Source organism: Plecotus auritus, assembly GCF_963455305.1.
Source record: "Plecotus auritus genome assembly, chromosome: 3".
In the NCBI taxonomy this organism is placed as follows: Eukaryota; Metazoa; Chordata; class Mammalia; order Chiroptera; family Vespertilionidae; genus Plecotus; species Plecotus auritus.
Window position 1 is genome coordinate 30,637,159 of NC_137772.1, and position 25,834 is coordinate 30,662,992.

Consider the following 25,834-nt stretch of genomic DNA (forward strand, 5'->3'; position numbering starts at 1 on the left):
ACATGGCATTTTTGCTGAGATGTGAAAGACGAACTGGAGTTAATTAAGTAGAAGAAGGTGGGGGTAGAGGATAAAGCATTCCAGACAGGTAGAGAGAGACAGAGACAGAGAGGGAGAGACAAGAGAGAGAGAGATAGCTCAGGAGCTTGGCAAGGAGTGGCACTCATTAAGTGTTTATTCCTTCCCTCAGCACCCAGAGACGAGCAGGAGGACAGCCTGGAATGTCCCCTGACCTCTTCAGCTCTCCCAGGAGGTGGCTTTGGTGACCTGAGCCTGTAAGTAAAACTCCTAACAGGAATAAAGGAAAGGCTCGGCTCTGCTCTGCTTAAGGTGAAAGGAAGCTGGAGGTGGCCCTCCTCTTGTCTTCCCCACCCTCCCCCTCTTCAGAACTGACCACACATGTCAAAGATAGAACCTGTCTTGTAGAATAAGATGGAGGATTTTCATTACCTGAGAGGAGACCAAACACTCCTATATGTTCCTTAGGATAATCTGTCATGGGAATTTGTTCTTATCTAATCTATTAAGTATTATTCTCATAGAACATAGAGATGACATCTTTATTATGATCAGTTGCCTGCAGCAGGATCTTGTCTATAATCACAGAGAGAAACAGGTGAAGGGAGACAGGGAATGGAGCAAAGGAGGATTTCAGCTGACATTTGATGTAATAATGAGGGTCAAGGTCGAAGAGGAGGAGATGATATACAGGAAAAGATGCCAGTGGGGTCATGAAACCCTCCTGGGATCGGGGAGGGAGGCCCTCCATCGTATATGGTGAAAGAACACTCACAGCACATCACGCAATGAAAGAGCTTGAGAGACGAGTTCAGACAGAGTTAACTCCACACTGACCTTCTGACAGGGTCATGGTGCCATTGGTTCTCCTGGTCTCATTTCAGCCTTTATCCACCAGGAGCTCCGCCTTCTCCTCCCAGTCTTGGAATGGAGCCTTCTGGGCCCTTCTCAACCTCAACTGCCTCTTCTCTGCCCTCCCTCATAGCCTTCCCATGGTGCCCTCTGGTGCTCTGTGCATAAGCCTGAGGTCTGTGAGGTGCCTCCTTGCACATGGAGTGCGCTTGGTAAATGTGGGTTGAAGAAAGAAATGGATGTATGACAACCATCTGTGTTCAGGGAATGCTTGTGAAGTAACAAGTGCCCTCTAAGCAATATTGATGGTTATTGACAGTTATTGATGGTTATTGCTGGGGTGACAGTTAAAGTAGCTTTGAGGTGGAATCAATAATTTAATTTTCCCTCCAGAGATGCCCATGTGCAACCTGCATCTTCTAAGACAGGAGGCTGTAGTTGCATGGTATTCCTGGTGGAGCAGCAGCAAAAACAGACCTGGTTATAGCTTTCCATCAGCAAATTCCCAGGGCCCTTTCTTAACAGGCAGATATTTGGATACATCTGGAAATTGATTAGTTTTTCCCAACAGGCCTCCCATGGACATGGCTTACATAGCAGTAAAAATAAAAGTTCCGGCATTTGTTTCAGACAGAGCACTTTTGTGAGTTCATGGCTGCACAGAGATCCAGAGCGCCTGGTCCTACATAAATTCTCCCCATGTGGCCACGATAGACCTAATCACTGTATCCTGAGATGTTTGCTCCCAGGACCCCCGGCGTACAGAGTGAGGTGCTCTCTCACGCCCACCCGTCCACCTTCGCTCTTCTGAGTTGGACTGCAGGACAACATGGCTTCAGAGGAGCTGGTGGTCAAGGGGCGACCAAGAAAAGAACAGGCTGGCAGTGCCCTCGGCGGTCCTGGATCTGTCTCTTGCTCCACAGTGTTTGGACGGCACAGACCCAGGGACGCCCCTTCTTCCAGCCTCCAAACACTCTCTTGCATCTTATCCAGTCACCACCCTCAGAACCACCTCCGGGACCAGCCTACACACCGTTGTTGTTGTTGTTTTTTTCTACCTTAACTCCTTATTGCCGAACAACTATGAGCTCCCAAATTCGTCAGAATTATTCCATCGAGGTGGAGGCCGCAGTCAACCGCCTGGCCAACCTGCATCTGCGAGCCTCCTACACCTACCTCTCTCTGGGCTTCTATTTTGACCATGACAATGTGGCTCTCGAGAGCGTGGGCCACTTCTTCCGCGAGTTGGCGGAGAAGAAGCGCGAGGGCACTGAGCATCTCTTAAAAGTTGCAAAACAAGCATGGCAGCCGCATTCTCTTCCGGGACGTGCTGAAGCGTTCCCAAGATGAGTGGGCAAAACTCAGGACGCCATGGAGGCCGCCCTGGCCGTGGAGAGGAACCTGAACCAGGCCCTTTGGGAGCTGCATGCCCTGGGTTCTACCCGTGCAGACCCTCAGCTCTGTGACTTCCTGGAGAACCAGTTCCTGGATGAGCAGGTGAAACTGATCAAGAAGATGGACGGCACCTGACTAACATCCGCAGGCTGCCAGCCCCCAGGCTGGGCTGGGCGACCAGCTCTTCAAAAGGCTCACCCTCAAGCACGACCCGAGTCTTTGGAGCCCAGAGGCCTTTGAGAGGCCCCTCTGCATCCCCATGGCTTTCACCTGAGCCTCTCCCAGACACTACTAGCCATTCTTTTAACCACCCTGGAGCCCTCTCCCATGCATTGGACCAAATGAAACAATAAAGCTTTTTGCAGAAAAAGAAAAAAAAAAAAAGAACAGGCTGCCAGGGAGCCGCTGGCCAGAGAGCCACATCCCTGCACACACTCACAATCCGCAGCGTGGGAAGCTCCAGGTTAGTGCAGCGAAACATGTTCTGAGTTGCGCAGCCAGCCCCACATGCTGGGAAAGGATGGCCCACAGCCCCTGTGGCTGGATCCTTCAAACAAGAAGGACCAGAAGGACCAGGGTCCAGAGGCCAAGACCGTGTGGGTGGGATGGAGGCTGGTCCTCGGAGGTCACACCCCAGCAAGTGACAGGGCAGAGGTCCAACTTTGCTTCTCCTGGTGGTCCTTGGAGAAGGCAGGTGCCACCAAAGCAATAGTTCTTATGTAATCAGAGTGCTGAGCCTCCTCAGTAGCAGGTACACACACTCAAAAGCCCCAACACTCGGGTGCTTACACACTGGAACTTGACCTGTTTTCTATAACCAGATCTAGTTTCTGTCACACACACCCCAGGTGGCCAGATGGCAGGAAAGGTGGGCAACTCCGGTGGCTTCTCCATCCACCCTCCTCACCCCAACTCCTCCTCTCCCCCGACCCCCCCCCCCTGCTTCTCCTGAAGTTAACCACACTTCTGGAAGGTGTAGGTGGCAGCATTTTCAGGGGAAGGTATCCCTCAGGGTCCCTTGTCCTTCAGCCCCTCCCCAACAAACCAAAAGCTGACCTTAGGCAGAGGAGAGGAGAGGAGAGGGAGACAACAGGAGCCTCTATCACACAACACTCAGTGGAAGAGAAAAAATGGTATCTCTAAACCAGACAGACAAAGGCTGATGCCCTAACCCTTCGCAGAAAATGTTTTTCATCTATAAGTTACTTATTAGTCCTTATTGGTTCTTCTAGTTCAGTGGCTTTTAAACTATAATCCAGAAAGATTCCTGTGTGTGTGCATATGTGTTTGTGTGTGTGTGTGTGTGCGCGCACGCGCACATATGGTGGGGAGGAGATCAGCAGCTAACAAACTTTTAGGCCTTTAACTTCTCCATCTCTGCCTTTGGGACCATGCTAAGCTACAGGGCTATTAGTGAAACCAATGATTCACGTGTCTGTTTCAGTGACTACAAAGTAATAACTCATTCATCAATGGAAAAGTATCAAAAGCTGACTCAGTTTGGAGCATTCTTTAGATATCACTGGAGACTAACATAATAATGGGCAGAGATAATGGTGAAGCCACTTCTAATGATTAGATTGAACAGAGTGAAATGATACCACGTAATGATATCATTATAGACTAAATGAGACCATGTCTGGGATTAGTTTCAAAATAACATGAGAAGGGAAGAAATGGGTGGGAGCTGAAGCAAGACTGGCCCTGAGTCAACAGTTGATGAAGTTGGGAGATGAGTACAGTGGAGTTCATTCTACCAGTCTGTCTAGTTTGGAATATGTTTAAATTTTTCTGTGGTGAAAAATTAAAATTATTTAAGAAAAAAGTAAAGCATTCTTTATATTTAGGAACATATGAAATACAAGCATTCTCTCTTCAGCTAACATTTTCTCAGCCTGCTATTGTCTCTCTTTGAAACAACTTGCTCTGTCTAACCTATGTGCTTAAACACGGAATTCAACAATGGCTACTATTCTCTGAACACCTGCCATGGGCCAGCGTGTGCTGGATATCCTCACGTGCATTAGCTCAGATGCTCCAGGCACCCCTGAGAATGCGGGCACTGGGGTTCAAGTCTGCCAAGTAAGTTTCCCGAAATCACGCCGCTACTGGAGATGGACACAGGATTTGGCTTTCACAGCCTTTAAATTGTTAGATAGCGAAATATATGTGTATCATTCAAAGTTAGCCTTGGGAGAAAGCTTTCCTTGAAAAGGCAGAAATGAGATTGTGGAGGCATCGCAGACAACACCAGTCAGAAGGCTGTGCTCTGAGGAACCTGGGGGACCCTAACTTGCCGAGTGTACAGGGAAGCTAACTGGGGAGCTGGAGCCCACACTGCTTTGGCAGCTGCTATCGATTCCAGATTTTCATCCTTCCATTCCAAGGCCCACATTTCTTCTACTAAAGCCATAAAAATGAACTTCCAGTATCCAGACTGTGGAAAAAAGAAGCAAAACTATCTATATTTGCAGGTGATCTAATCTTATAGGTGGAAAATTCTAAGGAATCCACTAAAAATAAAAACTACAAGACCCAATAAATGAGTTCAACAATTATTAGGTCTCATAGATACAAGACTAAATAGAAAAACCAATTGTATTTTTATACACTTGCAATAAACAACCCCAAAAAGGAAGTTAAGAAAACAGTTCCATACTATTCAGCCTAAAAAAATAAATAAATAAATAAATAAAAATAAAAATAAATAAAAGATTAAGTATTGCCATTTGAAAGTAACAATGTACTTTCTTACCATTTGCCTTCGATTCTCCACCAGGTTGATGCCAATAATTCCTAAGAAAGATCCGAAGCCCAGCTGAGTGCAAAGGAAAAACAAGGGAAAAGCACCCAGTTAGCACGTCTGGTGGCTTGATGCTGACTTTTAACAGTAAAAAATGCATAGGAGACTGCAGCCCTTAAAACATCTTATCAAAGGGCCAAGGTGAGCCACTCCCGCCTCTCCAAGTTCTGACCACTAAGTGGCAGATGGATCCATGTACATCTGTGTGGGCTCCTCAGGCTCGATGGAAGCCGGTGATTGGAATAGAAACTTCTGAGTCATGATCCATCTCTTCTTCTTTTTTTTTTTTTAATCTTTATTGTTGAAAGAATTACATATGTCCCCTTTTTCCCCCATTGACCTCTTCTACCCCGCCCCTGCTCCATACCCCAGGCCTTCACCACCCTATTGTCAGTGTCCATGGGTTATGTACATATGCATACAAGTTCTTTGGTTGATCTCTTCCCACCCACCCACCCTCCCCTGCCTGCCTTCTGAGGTTCGACAGTCTGTTCCATGCTCCTGTGTCTCTTGTTCTATTTTGTTCATCAATTTATTTTGTTCATTAGATTCCACATATGAGTGAGATCATGTGATACTTGTCTTTCTCTAATCGGCTTATTTCACTTAGCATAATACTCCCCAGGTCCATCCATGCTATTGCAAATGGTAGGAGTTCTTTCTTTTTTACAGCTGCATAGCATACCATTGTATAGATGTACCACAGCTTTTTTATCCACTCATCTGTTGGTGGGCACTTGGGCTGTTTCCAAATCTTAGCTATTGTAAATTGTGCTGCTATGAACATAGGGGTACATATATCCTTTCTGATTGGTGTTTCTGATTTCTTGGGACATATTCCTAGAAGTGGGACCACTGGATCCATCTCATCTTCTATGTTCAAACATTTTAACTCTTAGGTCAGGAAGAGATTACAGGAAAAGATAGCATTGTGTGCCCCCTTTTCCCCTCCTGGAGGACAACCTCTTTATGGTGGCCCAGACCACTCTGCATCTAGGCCTTAGGTGAGATGCCCACCTGATATTTCTCCTGGGCCTGTCTCAAGTCCCATAGTCAGAGAAGGACTCCTCCAGTAAGATATTAGGAAACTAGAACTATGGGTGTTTCAGAAGAAGGGTTACCAGTTACCTGTGGACATGGCTGACACCACTCAGAGATAAGCTTTTGACTCAGGTGAGCAGACAAACAGATAACCTTGGGGAAGAAGAGAGGGAGAAGGGGGGAGGGTGCCTAGAGGCTCCTGAGAATCAGTTGTAATCATCAATCAAGACTTCTTGGCAGGTATCTTTTAAAGCTACATGTCCATTTTCTAAGGACTAGTTTCAGTCACCTTGTTCTCATGGGGCTAAAATCTAGGTGTCACGGAGCTGGTTGCCTCTGGAGGCTTTGGGGGAGAATCTGGGCCAGGCCTTTCCCGTGTCCAAAGCTGTTGCACTCCTTGGCTCATGGCACTTCATCCATCATCAACTTCTCCCATCACACAGCTGAGGCCTCTCCTGTGTCCTCCCCCACTTCTAAGGACCCTGTGCTATTATGGCCACCTGGATGATGCAGGATCATTGTCCACACCCTGGATCCCCCATTGCTGTGTAGCCCACCACAGTCACAGGTCCCAAGGAGTAGGACCCAGATACCCTTGAGGTCATCATTCTGCCAACAATAACCACCAAAACAAGTTCCCATAACCTAAACCTCCAGCTCTGGGGAGCTGCAGCGAAGTGTGTCACCACCACAAAGACATCTGTGGTGCCCAGTGCCCTCCCTCAGACCCCCGGACCCCGTCACTCACAATGATCCCTGGGTAGTAGCCCCCCACGGTCACATTCTCCGTCCTGGTGGTGGCAGCAAGGCCGATGGTCAGGATGAAGACAGACACCACAAGCAGAGACCCCACAAACCAAAGGGAAGTCTTCTTTCTTCTCCCAAACCCTTCTGGGAGGAGGATAAATGAGGAAGCTGTTAGTAAGGGGCAGGCTCCGAGGGGGGTCCTAGTAAACATGAGCGCATTTGGTGTCTGCATGGCCCTTGTCTCTGAGCCCTACAGGCTCTGGGAGGCCTCTCTGTCCCGGAGCCAGGGGCGCATGCCCACTGCTCTCTCCTTCGTCAGTGTCCACCTCTGGTGCACTGAAGCTTAACCATCTCAATCCCTGTGACCCCACCAAACAGGGAATGAAAGAAATGCATGGTGTTTCTTCTGGTGCCAAAGGTGTCTAAATCGTGTGTGTGTGTGTATGTGTGTGTGTGTGTGTGTGTGCGCACGCGCGCACATGTGTTTAATGGGGAAAACAACTTAATATCTGATTGCAACCACTAGCTCAGATGACCACCTGAATTGCAGACATGCAGACATTGTTCACACTCTAAAGCAGGGATGGGGAACCTTTTTTCTGCAAGGCCATTTGGATATTTATAACATCATTTGCAGCCCATACAAAATTATCAACTCAAAAATTAGCCTACTATATTTGGTCAAACATTTAATTAACTCACCCCTCATGCCTTGGCAGGGCCAGACCAAATGATTTCTCGGGCCTTATACAGCCCGCAGGCTGGATGTTCCCCATCCCTGGCTCTAGAAGGTTTGCCTCCAAAGACTTGCACTTCTGCAGTCCTAACAGCAAAGCTTAATGTCAAGTCAAGGTTAGAACACCCAAGAACAGGATTGTTACATACTCAGAAGTAGATTGCACGAAACTGTAAATCGATGTGAAAACTCAGAAAAACTTAGCTCAACTGAGTACACAAACCTAGCAAGGGTATATGTCTTAGGAAGGACACTTCATTCCGGGAGCTAACGGGAACCTCATGCAAGACCCCCTCTCCCTTCACCAGCACCTCTATCAGACTCAGCATAGCCCTCGGCATAGCCCACTCCCTCCAGAACTTTGGGAAGACACGTCTCCCAAGAATCTCATCCTAAACCACCTATTACCTTCACCCTGGAGGGGACGAGATCAGCTCATTCACTAAGAGAATAAACCACCAGAGAGCTGAAGGTCTGGGCCCAGGTGCAGCACCCAGGATCTGGGCATGGCAGGGCGGAGTCAGGAGGGGGATCCCCTCTGCACAGTGGCCCTGTTCCTAATGTTGCCTGCAAGGCTCTGCTCTGCAAGCGCTGGCCCAGCCTCTTTAGACTCAGACGTGGATGTTTAGGATTTAAATCCCAGCCTTCAGGCTCCACAGTTCCTTCTGTTATGCACGCCTCTCTCCGGCTCCCTAAAGATACAGGTTTATCTGCATCCACAGGGAGGACTCTTGTCCCTGCCCCCTGGCTTTACTTGCTAGTGCCAGCTGTACCTGGGAGAGAGAGCCAACTGTTGCAGAATTTTGAGCAGAGGAGGGGAGGAGGTCCTCTGGTTCCCTTTTTCTGATTCCTGCAGCACTGTACTTGCTGTGTTGAGAGTAAACTACAGAGGAACAAGGATAGACTGTGTAAAACCTTCTCCAAAGGCTCCGCCTTGAGGATGGACCAGCTGGGCAGCCCGGCCACGCAGGAAAGGGCAGAGCCTTCCTGAACAGCGGTGGCCCACTGAGGATGGCACTGTGCAGCCCTCACCAAGAGCACAGGTAAAGCAACAAAGTTGTCGTGATCACAGCCCCCAGGGCCAGCCACATGCCACACCTCTCATCTAAGCCTCTCGGACACGCCCTGGCAGTGGGCTCCCGGACCCACCACAGTCGCCTCTGCAGAGTTTTTGCTGAATGAGCATTGAGGGATGAGTATGGACCCAAGAGCGAATGCGTAAGTGGTTGTATGAGTGGACCCATGAGTGGATGCATGAGTAGACACACAGGAGCCCAGAGATGATGTGGGAGATGATGCTGACTGCCCACGGCCGCGCCACCAGGCACATCACTCCGACACAGGTTCTGCAACATCTCCCAATGTTTCTAAACTCCGCCCATATTCTAGAGTGACATTCCCTACTTCCTGTCCAGTCATACTAGCCAGCCTGAGGCCCACCATCCCTCCCAAGGCACTCTGTCCTGAGGACATTGGCTGAATGACAACCCAGGTGGCCTGATGCCCAGGCCATAGTTGTACTCTTATCAAGAGGACAGGCCCTGCTTGCTGTGTCAGCAGAAGCAAGTCACTTCCTGTACCTGCTGCAATTTTGTGGATGGCCAGGAAGTTCCAACTCAAGAGGAGGTTTGCAGGGTATCTGAGAGGTGCCTTGACTGATTAATTATGTCTGCCCTGAGCATGGGAGGAAGGAGCTGGGGCACATTTGCCAGCCCTGAATAGGAAATCCAAGGCCCCTCCAGATCCAGCATTCTTGGACTTTTCTCCCCACTTGTCTTTTCTCAGTTTCACACTTCTTTTTTTTTCTTCTCACATATCACTTTTTCAGTGACCTCAGGAATTTCTCTTTCCAACACTTCTCATTATATTTGTCAACTAAAAACCAACCCTAATTTGGGCTGGAAAATATAACCAAAGTGATAATGACATTTTTACAAGGGAAAGAAATAATGTAAGTTTTCTATTTAAAAGGTATGGCTTTTATCCTGTTCATAAAAGCAATAGTTATTTATTATAGAACAGTTATAAAGTACAGGAAAATACCAAAAAAAAAATTTTTTTTCACAGAAACCTTATCACCCAAAATTGCCAACTAGGCATATAGCCTTATGGTCTTTCTTAAATTGGGACCAAAATGTTTTCAAAATTACTGCCACTTGCAACAACATGGATGAACCTTGAGAATAGTATGCTAAGTGAAATAAGTCAGTCAGAAAAAGCTAAGAACCATATGATTTCACTCATATGTGGAATATAAAACTGAAACTCATGAACACAGACAGCAGTGTGGTGGATGCCAGAGGGAAGGGGATTGGCAGGGGGGTGGGGGGGGAAGGGAGGGAATCCTAATATATGATGCTGGGAGAAGATTTGACTTTGGGTGGTGGGCACACAGTGCAATACACAGATCTTATAACATATAAACCCACATCTGAAACCTATGTGATCATATTAACCAATGTCACCCCAATGAATTTAATTTAAAAATAAAAAATCTGTGTTTTTTTAACTAATAAACTATAAGGATTTGTCCAGCTTTTAAAATACTTTTCTAAACATAATTTTTATTTATAATGTGTATTCCACTAAATGGATGTGTCAATTAACCTATCCCTACTGTTGTATATTTGGGTTGTTTCTAATTTGTTATTATTAAAACACAATGCAGAGCACAGGGGATTTGACAGCAGTGAAACTATTCTGGAAGATACTATACATGTCATTATAAATTTGTCCAAACCTGTAGAATGTACAACACCAAGAGTGAACCCTAATGTGCACTATGGATTCTGGGTGATAATGATATGTCAATGTTGGCTCACTGATTGTAACAAATATTGATAATGGGGAGGCTGTGCAAATGAGGGAACAGGGGGTGTATGGGAATTCTCTGTATCTTCCCCTCAATTTTGCTATAAACCTAAAACTGTTCCAAAAAATGCAATACAGTTTTAAAAAAGAAAAACACAATATGATAAACACCTTTTAGGATAAATTTCTACAAAGGGAATTTTAGGGCAAGAGAGCAAAGTATTTTTCAGGACAAAGTAAAAGTTTTGAAGTAAAATTTAACTTTACAAAGCAGAAGATAAACCTACAGTCCTTGTACAAGCTTTGGAAAGAATTCTCTGTAGCTCCACAGAATCCATCGTTTACAAGCAAGAGAAGTATATATATCTTTATCTGATTGTTGTTAAATTGCTGTTTTCATTGTTGTTTTCTAGTAGTTTTTATTACAAACATAGAATTGTTGAGGGTGACACATGTGTGGGAGTGTTCCATGGGAAAATACAGCCACAAGTGCAAGCAGACACTCGATGTCTTTGGGACACTGCATTTGCATCTGCTCTGGGAGTTAGTGCCCTACAGTGGACTTCCCCTTGACTAACATTGACAGCATCTTACTTGCAAAGAAGATAGAATGACCTTTTTTCTTGCATTTGTTTAAAGCCTGAAACCAAGGCTACCTGTACAAGGTAGTGTGCCTGGGAGTCAGAAAGATGGGCAGTTCCGGGAATGATGGCAGCAGATGTGGTGTGTCTGTGGGGAAACAGAGGCCTAAAATGGCAATGCCACTTGGAGAATGAGTGGCCAATAGAGAAAAGCAAAAGAAAGAAACCTCCCCAGGGGTGAAATTCTGCTCTGGTTTATTAATTTTAGAAATATAGGAACATTTAAAAAAAATGAAAGGACACAAAAGTTAAAAATATATATGCCAGCTGGTATGGCTCAGCAGTTGAGTGTTGACCCAGGAACCAAGAGGTCACCGATTTGATTTCTGGTCAGGGCACATGCCCGGGTTACAGGCTCAGTCCCCAGCAGAGGTCAGGGGGAGGGGGAGTGCAAGAGACAGCTGATCGATGATATTTCTCCCTCATTGATGTTTCTATCTCTCTATCCCTCTCCCTTCCTCTCTCTCTCTCTAAATCAATAAAAACATATTTTTTAAAAAGTTAAAAATATATCTCTACATTTTGGAAGTTAATGTAATTGTTCTTGTGGACATTCATAAAATAATCATATTAACGATAACAATACTACCTAGTAACTGGGTAGCAACTGCGGCTTTTCTCTAACTCTCTTCGTCTCATTCAATGAAGATCAGAGGATTAATCTCTCCTGATTCCCGGGTTACCCTTCCCCGCCTCCACATATCTGTGAACAGAGCCACATGCTCATTGCTTTTAATTGGTGCAATTTCCTCTTCAGCTATTCTTCCTTGACTATTTTTTCCCTTAGTTTCCCATTTCAATGTTGTGATTGTTAAAATGTGATTTAAGATCCGTAGGAGTTGTAAACTAAATTTTATTTGAGAAAATTATCAGACAAATGCCCTCCTCCTCAAAGGATTTTGTTTTGCTAGTTTTCTTAATTAAGTGCTTTGCATACCTGTTATGCCCAAAATAATTAGCTAGGTGCCCCAGCATTTACTTCAAACCACAGTTATAACCTTCTCTTTGCCTCATCTCTTAGCTCCCTTAGTAAGGGAGTCTGTCTGCAGAAGCCCCTTGACGATATCCTGGTTCTTCAAGCTTGTGATTCTGTTTCTTATTCATCCCCTCAGGGATGCTGGCATGATGAACGAGGATCAGATCCACTAAGCTAGCAGCATTTGGTCAGCCCTTGTCAAACTGTTTAGTGACATTCTGACTTCTAATCACAGAGTAAAAAGTTAAACACATCTCTGAGCTCGTGAAAATCTTCCAATGAATCATTTTCAATATAACTTTACTATTTCACCACTTTTTCCCAAGTTGGACTCTTCCTCTGAAGCTGCTACACGACAAAAAGCAGAAGGTGTAAGCTATCCCCTTTTGTCAGCATTTCTATCATAGGTTCCCAGGTTCATATCAGGTCAGGAAAAAGCCAGCATAATTCATATGAGATGCTGGGGACAAATGGTTCTGAACAATCTTCTTCTATTCACATATACTGTCACATTTTGACTCCAGGTACAACAGAGATAACAAAAAGAAAAATCTTGACCTTATTTTTTATAAATATAGAATAGTGCAAAAAAATAAGAATCAAAATATTAATTCAAGAAAGGTAAGAATAGGTTAAGATTGCCTTATAATTACCATGAGACAGATGCGTTTTTAGATCAGGTTTTGGAGAGAAAGGAGATTTTGAAATGGAGAAAGACAAATAGAATTACCTGAATTGTTCCCTAGATTCCCCTATCCCATTAGCAAGACTATTATTATGTGCATTGCTACAATTAAAGCGCTCTTAAGACAATGCCTGTGAACTAAAATACCTACTATTAGGTGTGTAACTGTGGTGACAGCTTACATGGACTGTCTCCAACCTGTTCTGGATCTGCTCAGACCAGCTGTGTGATCTTAGGCAGCCAGCCACCCTCTCTGAGCCCAGCCGAAAGAGAACTCCGTGAGAGCAGAGGCTGTGTCTGTCTTGTTGCGTGCTGGACTCCAGGGCAAGCTCACGCTAGGAGATGGCGCGTTTCCTCATGTTGGATGAATGAACGAACTTCAGTTTCCTGATCTGTGAAGTTGAGGTAATAATAACCACCTACTTTGCCCACCTCTTAAGACTGTTATAAGGATCCAGTGAGAGAATATATGTGAAAGGTCTATATATGTTTATATGAATGTAATGAATATATTAATCATGGCATTAATAAATATATTAACCATGGTAGTGTTAATGTTAAGATGGTATAGCACTTGTTCTTAACCAGTGTTTCTCCAACTGGGAGTTGAGGGGAGTAATTCTGACGTGTGAAGCTGAATGGGCCAACAGCTATATCTCACCTGTCTTGCTCACTGTTTTTCCAAACTCCAGTCTGTCCCCCTGAGCGTCCTATCTAGAATATCTCAGAATATCACCTTGTCACTCCCCATGAGCCCCTCCAGTTCTCTTGCCCCTACCTGTCCCTACGCCCAGCCTTGGCCAGAGTTGCTAAACCACAGCTCCTGTGACAACCTCGTCTTGTCTGGAAGAAGTGCAAGGATGGGGGCCAGGGGGGAGCAGATTCTGTCTCCGTCACTCAGCACTTTCTCCACTTAGTAAAGCCAGGAAGGGAAGGGAGATCTCATAAAGACTTGGGGGTGGGGGCGTTCAAAGTCATGGCCTACCTGCTGGCAGGGCCCAGGCCTCCCCGAAAGAAGAATGAGTTCTTTTAATCATGGGGGGATACCCAGTTGTGGAGATAAAGAGACAGTCCCTGGGAAAGTAGACCAAGGCAGAATGATATACCCCCAGTCATCAATATCCCTTTTTTTCTGATTTTAATGTAACATGTGCCCAAGGTGGTGAACACAGAAATGTAAGAAAGAAAATACCCATAATCCCATCCAGCTACACTAACGTTTTGTGTTTTGACATAAAAGACCAACTCCTAGTGTTTTTTAAAATTTATAATTCCTCCTCACAAGAAAAAAAAAAGTCAAATGCTATTTTTAAACTATCAAGTCATTCTAGTATAATAATATAGTAATAACTAGTTAATAACACAAAGTTTTTAATAACTAATTCATTTCCTGGAGGATGAAAAAGCATGTAATAAGTTTTGCAATAGAGTATTTTGCTTTAGAGAGTGGGGGGAATAGAATTGTTTCTTTGAAGAAGAAGCCAGAGTCCTTGATTATTATTTAAAAATCAAACAACATTTCTAATCTGGTTTTTAAAAAGAGATTTTCTATAAATACTCCAAACACGGTTATGAGGTTAAAAACCCATAGTTTTCAATGGGATCATTTCCGAAGCAAGGGGCAGGGCCCCAGGAGACCGCCCGTGGCCCCTCACTGCAGCTGTCAGAGCATCCCTTACTGTGCAACATTTTTCCCTTATTTTCAAAATCTTCTCTGCCCGCTCCCCTTCAGGAAAACACACCCAACATGACCCCATATTGACCACTTCCGAATAGAGAACCTAGGCCAGTTCCCCAACTTGTAATGTGCAACAGGTTTCCTGTTTTCCCGCTCACGCCTGCCTTCCAGGCTGCATCAGTCTTGATTCCAGAAATCAAAGGATTAGAGATTCCGAGAATTGGTGGGGTTGAAGTCTGTGGAAGGGCGCATTGGAATGGAGAGAAAAAAAAGAAGAAGAAGAAGCTGTGCCTCTGTCGCTTTCAAGCAAGAAGAAGCTAACTGGCTCCTTGGAAGGAACGCGAAGAAATTTTTAGAGGCTGAAATAGGGTAGAGACGGAAAGGAGGGCAGTGTGGGTTGTCCCATTCATACATATGGTGGTCCATTGTTCCTAATGAAAGATAGTAGGGACGAGACAGGGAGAGACATACAGAAAGAGACGGAGGAGAGAAACTATGAATGAAGAAGGGCCTGTGCCAGTGCCAGGGTCCCACAGCTAAAGGAGGCGGGAAGGACTGGACCTGCGCTCCCCGGCGAGCTGGGACCCGCGGGGGGCCTTCGAGGATGCTCGGGCCGCGCTCACCTGTCATGTCCAGCAGGGCCAGGGGCCCGGGCACCGGCAGCGCGGGCGGCTGCATCCCTGGCTGCTCCTTGGCGCGGTGCGAGGTTGGCTCTCCCAGTGCGACAGCGACAGTGGACAGGTGCTGCGCGGTGGCTGAAGGATCTGCCGCCCCTGAGCGCCGCCCTTCTCTCTGTCTGTCCGAGTCTGTCGGCTCCCTTCCCACCTGCTCTCCGCCCCCTCCTCAGTCCCCTCCTCCCCCGCCCCATCACTCCCCCTCTCCCCACCCCTCATCCTTCCCCCTTGCCTCCCCCCCACCTCCAGTCTCCCTCCTCTCACCCTCTCTCCCTTCTCCTCCCCGCCCCCAGCCCCCAGCCTCCAGCCTCCTCTAGCTTTCTCAGAAATCAGACCCTCCAGCTAGAACGCCAGGAGCGGGAGACAGACCCAGGGTGGAGCACACTTGTGGATTTCCGGCCTGTGTGCCCACCACTGGGGCCAGGAGAAGTAAATTCAGAAGTGAGTGGTTGTCATGGAGACTCCCACTTGTCTGGATTGAATAATTGGTAACATTTTAAGATGAAGAAACTGAGGCTCAAGGTAAGTAGCCCAAGGCCACACAGCTGGTAAGCAGCAGAGCCGCAACCCAGGCAGGCCGGCCCAGCTCATGCCCCCCACCCTGCGCAGAGCCTATTCCAGAAGCTGGAGGGGCTGGATCCGAAGTTCCAAAGGTTTACTGAAAATACGTTTTTAAAATGTGTGTGAGTATTGCCAGGAATTATATCCTTTTCCAACTAATACATTTGTCACAGAAAATTTTAGATGCAAACTTGAAGGAGCAAGATTTTGAAAATGCATTTTGGGCTAATGAGCCAAGAATCTCGAAAAGCACAGCTCTAAAGGGTCGTGGCAGGTGTAAGTACGCCCCGAAAGTCCAGTGGCCCCACCTCACCTACATCCCGTTATCCTCCAACAATCTCAGGATTATTCCCCTTTCACAGATGAGGAAACTGAGGATCCAGGAGGTTAATTGGTGTGACCAAGAGCAGATCCAGAATTCCTACAAAGGCTGCGTGTTTAATTATCAGGAGGGACATTAGTTAGCGTTTACTCCTTAGAACCCCTACCTGCCCCAAGTGTGTGAGGTGCGTTGGTGCCAGTTATACCAGTTGACAGCTGGCATAGCATACTGCCTCGGGCCGACACAGGAGGCCTGTAGCAAACTGAACTCTGCAAGGAGCAATAGTCTGGGATCAGGTTATTTTTAAAATGTAATGTAATTTAGCTCTTACAAAGGCAATTATGAGAAGATTAGGAAATCTGTCTTATACTAGTCTGAGGATAATCAGAGGGACTGAACAAATTATTATTGACATGAAGATAACCTATTAAGACAGTTATGATAAATGTATGATGTCCTCTCTAATACCAAATTCCTCCTGCTTAGAGTAAATGTTTAAAATATCCTACAGTGTCCAACCTTAACTGCCCTTACATGAACACAGGTCCCAGCCGGCCCCAGAAACAACAGTCTCCTCAGAGGCTCTCACCCAGAGGTGCTAGTCCAATAGGAATGAGGGTGGGACTACCCTATGCCTACACTTGAGCACCTACTATATGCCTCGCACTGTGATTGCCACTATTCAAATGCTGCCTGCCTTCTTTAAACCATGCAGTATTATACCCATTTCACAGATGAAGAAACTGAGGCAACAAGAATTTAAATAATTTTTCCAAAATCAAGTAGCTGGTCAATGGCAGAAACAAGATATAAAACAGGTCAGTACAATTTCAAAACATAATTATATCTTCCAAATGGGAAAGCATGTATTTATTTACCTGACTATAAACATTTAGTTTAATTTTTTATTTATGCAATCAACATATATTTACTGCATTTCCTCTATGTGCAAGATACTAAAATAGCTGCAAAGATGAATCATACAGACATGCCCTTTAAGAAATTCACAAATAAAAGTAAGAAATGTGGGGGAATAATGTACTATCTATATATATAAAAGGCTAATATGCTAAGTGTCCATCCAGATAATGATGTCACATAGCAACGCCCGGCTTCCTCTCCCTGGTGACCAGCCTCCTTGCAGTTTCTTCAGCCCAGGAACACAACTTGCTTTATAGCTAGGTGGAAACATTTTGCACTGTAACCAAATATCTATGAAGCGTTTTCCCCATGCCTCATCTCATTTGATCTTCACAGAAGTCCTGGAGTAGGTAGATAGGAAACTTGGTGGAATCCTATTTTCTTTCCCAAGATTTAGAAAGCTTAGAAACTTGACCCGACTGAAAAGAAGTAAGAAATGGTGGATTTTGAAAATGACTTCAGGTTTTCTCACTGCACAGAATATAGTCAAACACTGCTTCAGTTAAATATTTCACCCTTTGTTCTTCCTGTGTGATATACAATAATAATCTGCTTCATGTTGATATTTACTGCTGTGTGGCTGACAATTACCTGAAAGAGAAGTTGGGGTGCTTCATTGGGCTGGAAAAAGTTTAGCTAAATCAGAAAGCAGGTCTAATTAAGCAAGTTTATTCTATATCTATAAAAGGCTAAGTTGACTTGTGCATGCACGATACATATAAAGCTCTCACTGGCGCCAATCGTGCACGTGTGTTTCCATCTGTCATTGTCGATCATGAATTTGGTTGACACTTCTTATTAGAGAGAAAGGGCGAATAGCGATATTAAAATATTTCTTCTAATTAATTTCCTTTCAATGTGCATGAATTCGTGCACCAGGCCACTAGCTATACTATAAAGCAGACAGTGATGATAGTATCTGTGAGTGCAATTGCCTTACGAGAGCACTACCAGCATCCTCCTGGGCATGGCCCTGCACGTGCAGAGACCAAGGCCTTTCTGGTGACCAGCACAGTGATCCTCAACCTTGCCTTCCACTGGCTGGGGGCTCAGGACACTTCAGCCAGAGCCTCTGGAGGTGGGAAGCACTTAAGGTTCCCGAGTGGGTCCGTGATCAGCCAGGACTGGGAACCACGGCCTTCAGGACAGATAGGATGCTAAGGGAGAGAAGTGGAGGATAAGTGGTTCCAGGAAGAGGTGGTGTTTGTTTCAGGCCTGGAGGACGGAGCTGGGGGGAGCGAGGAGAGAAGGGGTGGTGCGGGGGCAGAGTTTCAGAGACTCTGGAGCAAAGCTAAGTCAGAGAGGTGGAAAATTGCCATTAAGTCTCACAATTCTGGGCCATAGGTCTCCTTGCATCCTGCTCATACCTGGTGGCATACTTTTCCCTGCATGAAGGCCAGCGTGACCTGCTAATGTCCCTGGAGACCCGTCCAGCATGGAAGAGCTGATGGGAGAGGCTAGCTCCACCCCAGACTAATCTTCCCAGATCCTGGGTCAGTCCATTGTCTCTGTGGGCCCCACACAATCATGTCAGCACGCACACACACACATACACACACACATACACGCACACACACACCAGGTTGGCCCCAGTTCCAGCCTAGACAGTGTTATGTCACAGTGGCAGATGAGGGATGGGGTGGGGAAGGAGGTACATCCGACCATTAGTCTTCACCAATTGCCCCCTGTCTGCAACTGAGCCCAGGCGGCTGTGGCCAGATGCCTCTGCATCCTCCCTGTCAGGTGAGAGGGTTGGGTCTGGGTCCACCGCCCAGTCCTACTGCAGAAAGGCTGGCCTGGGAAGCAGGGCACTGACCACACTGGACACTAACTGACCTCTTCCCTCACCTTCTGTCACTGCCCTCAGGTGTCTGGGTTTAGGCCAGTGGTCATCAAACCTCAGCTCTGTTGACTAATGAGTTTGCCCACCACTGGTTTAGGCTTTCGAGAAGCCACAGATGGAAAGCCCTGCAGGGACTTTGCCTGTCCACCCTGCCACAGGCCTCCCTCCCTGCAGCCATGAATGTCACAGGCTCCAGCTTGAAGCGGGGGCAGAAGTACAAGAGAATTTAGAACTCAGGGTGATTTAAAAAAAAACAAAACTGGATCGAACTACCCAAGAATGGGATGCACACAGACCCTCTCTGGTTGCCCCAGCCACTGCTGAGGCAGAAACTGGCCAGGACAGCTGACAGAGAGCCAGGGAAGGGCCTTCCCAGGGCCGGTTAGAACAAAAAGCTTTGCCTCTTTTGATAAAAGCAGGTGTGAGTGGGTGGTGGGCAGGGATGGCTGCAACACTTACTCAGTTCTATTAGGAAAATAAATTCACCGAGAACAGGGACTTGTGCCCTTTTGTCCCCTGCTTAAACCCGTGTCCAGCTCATGGCAGGCACTCAATAAAAATACATCGAAGGAAGACTGAACGCACCTGATTCCCAAACACCACTGAGCACCTGCTCCCTGCCAGGTAGGGCCACATGCTGGGCACATCGGCCCTCTCCCACCTGCAACCTCACCTCCTCAGCCCCACCAGCTGGAGAACTCATTGGAACTCACTTTAGTCTGACTGATGGGAAAACCCGTTTATTTGAGCAGATAGGGGTCAATGGGCTCTCACAATAAGGACATGGGCTCTACCATGAGAGGAATTAACCACAAAGCAACCTTTGTCAGCCATGGGCATAGTTTGGTTCGCCCGGTTTGTTCCGGAACCACGGGCCACTTGGTCCTGGGCAGGTGCGAATCATCACAGGAGTGTGTGTGCACACAGCCCGACCCTGGGCTCTCAAGGGTTAGTGGACTGCAGAGAACAGAACACGACTCCTTCCTGTAACCAAATAACCCTGAGATGACGCTCGGGGGATGAATAATGTAGACAAGCAACGAGGGAAACGACAGGTGGCCCCCGCCGGTCTGTCCACGCAGATGAGGTGGGTGAGGCAGCAGAGACGAGACAGGAGATGTTCTCAGAGACATAAATTTTTTAAATTAAAAACACTCTCGGGCTTTGCTAGAAGGCTTTGTAACCATGATCTCCTGGATCCAAATCACTCTAATGAGCCCAAGCAGGAAGGTTCCACTGTCCCAGACATCTCACGTTGCAAGGTTCTTTTGCTCCCATATCTCCCATGACTCCTTGGAGCAAGAGTGCCTTCCTGGTCTTGGATTTGCAATCACAGGCTTGCCCAGTGTCTCCTGTTTTAGCCAAACAACCTGCCAAGGGCACGTCTCAGCAGCCTGGTGGTTGCCCTGTTGGAAGGAGAGAAGCATGCCCCTTGCAGACCCATCCCCCTTACCTACAGCGCAGATTGAATACTGTGCCCAGGAAGGACAGGTGCCCCAAGCTTCCCCAGAACCACAGGGACAGGACAGGAACCAGGACATTGAGCACTCTCACCCAGGCCTGGGGAGGGGAGGGAGGGGGAGGTCTGAAGCCAGGCTGCAGTGCTCCACATGTGTTTCCATTAAACCCCACACCATGCCTTCGCCCTTAATAACCTGTATCCCTCAGCCCATTGATCTCACAAGTGAGAAGGCTGAACGTGGAAAAACATTTTTCTACTGTAATTGGGGAACTGAGGTTTGATTTTTATACAATCAAAGCAAGCCTTCTTATCTTCATTTTAAATTGTCTGGGCATTACCTCAGTGTCTATCTTTTTCACTTTTTAATTTGATGTTTTCAAATTGAGTTTTTTTTCCTTCAAAACTGTTCTATCAGCTGGCACAATGCCTGTAATCTGTGTTTTGTTTCCCATTGAGGCCCACTGTGTGTCTGAACCCTCACCAGAGGGGATGGACCCTGCTATGAGATAAAAGAGGTGTGCCCAGCCTTTCTTTTCTTTTTCTTTCTTTTTTTTTTTTTTTATTGTTGACACTATTACCAATGCTCCCCAGTGCTCAGCCTTTCTAAGGCTCATTCTGGCTCAGCTTATGTTAGGTAATTACACTGAGTGGCCAGATTATTATGATCTCTGAATGCATAATAATCTGGCCACTTAGTGTGTGTGTGTGTGTATATGTGTGTGTGTGTATATATATATATATATATATATATATATATATATATATATATATATATATATATTAGAGGCCTGGTGCATGAATTCGTGCATGATGGGTGGGGTCCAGCCAGCCTGGCCAAGGGGAGGGGACATGGGCGGTTGGCTGGCCTGCCTGCTAGTCGAACTCCTGGTCGAGGGGACAATTTGCATATTAGCCTTTTATTATATAGGATATACACTGAGTGGCCAGATTATTATGCGTTCAGAGATCATAATAATCTGGCCACTCAGTGTATATCTACAGAGCTCATGTTAGGTAAGCAATCTACAAAGACAGTAAATAAGAAAAAATAAACTAGCTATGAGAATATAGTAAATAACCCAATAAAGGAGTAAATGAGAAGTTTGGGGCATGTAACCCGTGTTTGGGTGATCATACAGGACCCCGAATGTCCAATGAGCAGTCTCCCAAGTCACCCTGGTCAGGCCCTTGGGAGCACAAGGCTGGCCCCCACTTGGGGTATCCCCAAGGCCACCCCGAGGACCAGCCAAGAAGGGGACAGTGCAGACTTTGGGGAGAGCTGAACATGTCTCCTCCGTGTTTTGCCCACACCACCCAGACAGTCGTGGAATAGCCCCTCCCACTCAAACTGTACCCGCACTCACATTGTCCTGTCTCTTTCCTGAGATTTTGCATTTTTATTTCCTTCAAGCTTTTTGTAACTTCTCGTTGATGCATTTTTTTTTAATGATGTCTGCTTTAAAACCCATGTCAGAGAATCCCAACATCTGTATCATTCCGCCATTGACACGGTCTACTGTGTTTTCTCATTCCAGTTGGGGTTTCCCTGGCTCTTGGTATGACCAGCAATTGTCCATCATATCCTGGACATTTGGGGTGTTATGTTACAGATTCTGGTTCTTGTTGGAGTTGTTGATGTCAGCAGCCCTCCTCTGACACAGTGCCACGTGGATAAACAGGTGGGTGGGGCAGAACAGAAAAGAGATTTAATCTCACTTACAAGTGCCAAGTGATTCAAGGCTTTAGAGGAAATGTCTGCTCCCTGAGTGGGGCAGGCGTTATGGAGTACGAGGCACAGATGTGGGCACAGCAGGGTGTGAGAGAAGCCCAGGACAGGTGTCTCGCCTGGAGGAGCTTACAGTCCAACGGAGGAGACCAGGAGAAAAACAGGAACCAGTGAGACAGAGCGAGTCTGTGTTTCTCTGTGGTATCTCATATGACGCTTGGCACCCAAAGACTTCCAGTTGTTGCACATTAACTACAACCTCTCCTGGTTTTTGTTAGCTATTGTGTTGATCACATACCACCCCGTATCCCACTGGATTCACCCCAGTATACCCCTGGGCCTGCCCTGAGGATGGGGGTGGCCTCTTTCTAAGGTGGCTCTGTCTCTCACAGGCCACGGCTCCACTCAACTAAGCAGAATCTCAAACAAGTGCATGACTCGGATTTGGAAAAGGGGATTTATATGTATAAACAGTAGGACTGGCTAGCTCCTGTGAATAGCAGAATAAAGCCACACAAGACTTGCCATGATAAAGAACAAAGTAGAAGCATGCAAATCAGATAAACTGGGATTCAAAATCTGATGAACAGAGAATTTGAGAGCAATTTTAAAATCTGGCAGCCACAGAGAGATGAAAATGAAGGTAAAGTGTGTGTGCACATGTGTATGCATGTGTTTGTGCATATGGTTGTGTGCATATGTGTATATATTTGTGCATGTGTTGTATGTGTGTGCATGTGCATATGTATATATGTGTGCATATGTGTATATGTGATTTTGGAGAAAAGAATGCAACTAGTATTCATCTCACAATCTAGAGAGCTTGTTCCTCTTTAAAAAAAAAAAAAAAAAAAACCTCACCAGAGGATATGTATTTATTGATTTTAGAGAAAGAAGGGAGAGAGAGAAACTTCGATGTGAGAGAGAAACATTGACCAGTGCCCTGCCATACAGACTCCAACTGGGGATCCAACCTGCAGCCTGCATATGTGTTCTGACCGGGAATCGAAACCACAACTTTGTGGTGTACGGGATGACGCTCCAATCAACTGTGCCACCTGGCCAGTTTGTCCCTCTTTTTTTTAACTTTTATTGTTCCCCTTTTCCACTTGAATAGAAATTGTGTTTTTTGTTTTTACAAGTAGAAAGTCTCCCTGAAGCCCTTGTGATGGTAGCCTCTCCAGGGCCCCTGGCCGCCCTGACCACCCTCCCAGGGATTAGGTTGCTAAGGAAATACTGCGGTAACGTTTTCCCCACAATTGATGTCTAAACACGCCCCCCCCCCCGCCCACGCACACACACACACACACACACACACACACACAAGATGGTGAAAGTGGGGCATTGCTTGTCAGGCTTTTCAGCAGGGCATGTAGACAGCCGAGCTCAGATGCCTGTGACCAGCCACCCTGTGGGGATGCTGAACCTGGTTTCTGAGAATCCTTGGCCGGTTCACAGCGTGCAGCATAAAAGGGATCCGAGACGAAGGCTTCTCTGCAGAGGACCCCACTTCAGGTGTCCCGGGGCCCCCAAGATGTGCTCTGTGGGTGAACACAAGCCCAGACAGGCCAGCAGTACTTGGGGAGGAGCAAGGTGCATTGCTGCTGTGTTGGGGCAGCAGGCAGCCCCATAGCCCAAGCAGGACAGCAGGTGCCCTGGACTCAGGTGAGCAGGGTGACGGCTGGAGTGAGGACATCACACAGTGCTGAACAGCAGGACCCCTTGGAGTGTGCCTGGTCAGGGGGGCTGTACCGGAGAGGCGTCCGCAGTGGAGGTCCCCAAAGACCCATGAAGAAGCCCCAGAATGAAGAGTGGCTGTAAGCACCTGCCCAGCAGCTCAGAACTGCCCTGAGTGTCTTCCTCCCTTGCCAGGGTCACCTCTGGAGCCAGAAGCTGAGGCTGACTCTGGAGGGCAGGAGAGCTCAGAGGGGAGAGCGGGAATATCCCTTTAACCAGCCAGGAAAGAAGTTTGAGGTAACTGGAGTCCCAGTTGTCGCATGGATGGACAGGGCATGTAATGTGATGCCTTGAGCCCGCTGTTACTTAAAGCGGCTGCAGGCAGAAGCATGGTCACCTCTGAGCAGGGGAGCAGCAGGGAGGAGGCATGGGGCTGGGAGGGGTGCCAGGAGGGTCCTGGTTCTTGCACCTCTGGGGCGTCTCTAGGTGTCACAGTATGGTCATTGACTGAGCATCCAGAATTCGTTTTCTCTATGTGAAATTTTGTGTTAAACTTGTGTATTTTTGTTTTTAAATATATTTTTGTTGATTTCAGAGAGGAAGGGAGAGGGAGAGAGAGATAGAAACATCAATGATGAGAGAGAATCATTGATCAGCTGCCTCCTGCATGCCCCACACTGGGGATTGAGCCAGCACCCAGGCATGTGCCCTGACCGGGAATCGAACCATGACCTCCTGGTTCACAGGTTGATGCTCAACCACTGAGCCACACCGGCTGGGCTTAAAAGTTTTTTTAAAAATAAAGTGACTTTTGATTGCCTAAGTGTGAATACATGGGGCCAACCCGAGTTTGTGGGGGTGGGGAATAGAAAAAGAACACGCCCAAACAGATTCAGAGACACAGCTAAAGTCACAAATAAGTTGCTTTTTGTGATTATAACCCAAAAGACCTGTGAGATCAATGGAATAACTAACTACTTGTTCATAGGTTAAGTCACGGGCATGCCAGATTTAGCAAAAAATCAATGAACAATGGTTTAGTGTATGTCCTATGCAATAATTTGAGACATACACTTAAAAAATGACTTGTTATTTAACTGAAGTTCAAATGTAACCGGCTGTGTTTTTCTAACCATAAGATAAAGGCTGAAAGGTCCTCGCTGGTGAATCTGGTACAACAACAGAAGGGTCTCCACCATCAGGCACCGTGGGCCCCAGACAGCAGGTGGGGATGGTGGCCAGAGGGGGCAAGGGTCAGGCCTCCACCCCCACCACTGAGGCTGCTTAAATCACCCTCAGGGCCATGGGTACCTAGTGCAGAATAAATGTCTTCAGAAAAATCATAAATGGGTCTTTCTTGCACCAGAATGTAGTGAAGTGAATTTTATATCCATTACCTTATCCGAATGTACTAGTCTATAAAACAAACCAGACTTAGGGAAGGGTACAGTGGTTTGTCCTGCCAACAGCTCAGCGTCCCTCCACCCCCGGATCCCTCATCTTGGGCCTGCCCAGGGAAATGTACCAGGTGGTCATTTCAGATCACAGACCAGAAAGGACTAGATGCCTATTCAAGGCCCATCCAGAGCATCCTATGACTCTACAAGACCACACCACAGTCAGGAGAGAAGAACAGTTCTGGTAGGGTTTATTTCACCAGTCCCAGGGTGCTGTAAAGTCTTCACGTGCAGAAGGTAACTCTAAGGAACACACTTGAAATGCCTCCACAGAACTAGAGAGTCTACACCTAGCAATCATCTGGACCACACGCACCTGCTTAGGGCTTGGGTCATCTTTCCTACAGAGGCTCTAGAGCAAAAAGGAGGTAGTTGGGTCCTAGTTTTGGCCAGCAACCCTCCAAAGCCATTGTTTGTCAAGATCCACTCCTTTCCTGAGGGTCAGGGGGTGCTGAGGGCATGTCCCCAGGGCCCTGCCAGTGACCAGGTGGCAGGAGGAACGGGAGCTGGTGTGAAGGGGGACCAGTCCAGGCCACTCTAACGGTGCCCCCCCCCCCACTGGACCAACCAAGAGAAGGCCTCCACCAAGAATGGGGCTCTTGGAAGTTGCAGTTAAGGTGCCAGGAAACCCAAACTGAGCGTCCTCTCATCTGAGCAGCCATCTGCCCAGCTGCTCAACACCGCTGCCAACTTGCATGTCCATCCGGGAGCCTGGACAGTTCCATATTATTGCTGCACTCTGTCCAGGAGCTATGGTTGTGTCTTTTTTGAGTGAAATGGGGCAAAAGAAGTGGACTATTTACAAGCT

At 46.8% G+C, this 25,834-nt stretch overlaps 1 protein-coding gene and 1 pseudogene across 3 annotated transcripts in view; one reads left to right on the top strand and one right to left on the bottom strand.

The window, feature by feature from the left end:
• The window catches only part of TMEM255B (transmembrane protein 255B), a 41,360-nt gene extending 26,149 nt beyond the window's left edge, over nucleotides 1–15,211 (bottom strand). The window contains exons 1-3 of one of the 2 annotated variants that reach the window (XM_080660461.1): nucleotides 15,007–15,211; nucleotides 6,858–7,000; nucleotides 5,021–5,083 (exon numbers count right to left, since the gene is read on the bottom strand). In XM_080660461.1, the coding sequence (XP_080516587.1) occupies nucleotides 5,021–5,083; nucleotides 6,858–7,000; nucleotides 15,007–15,061 (261 nt within the window). In that variant the 5' untranslated portion in view covers nucleotides 15,062–15,211. The remainder of the gene's footprint in view (nucleotides 1–5,020; nucleotides 5,084–6,857; nucleotides 7,001–15,006) is intronic. The other variant, XM_080660462.1, reaches the window with a different exon arrangement.
• LOC308243261 (ferritin light chain-like) lies at nucleotides 1,954–2,539 on the top strand (annotated as a pseudogene). The gene has a single exon. The product of its transcript is annotated as a ferritin light chain-like (transcript).
• Nucleotides 15,212–25,834: the final 10,623 nt, after the last annotated feature.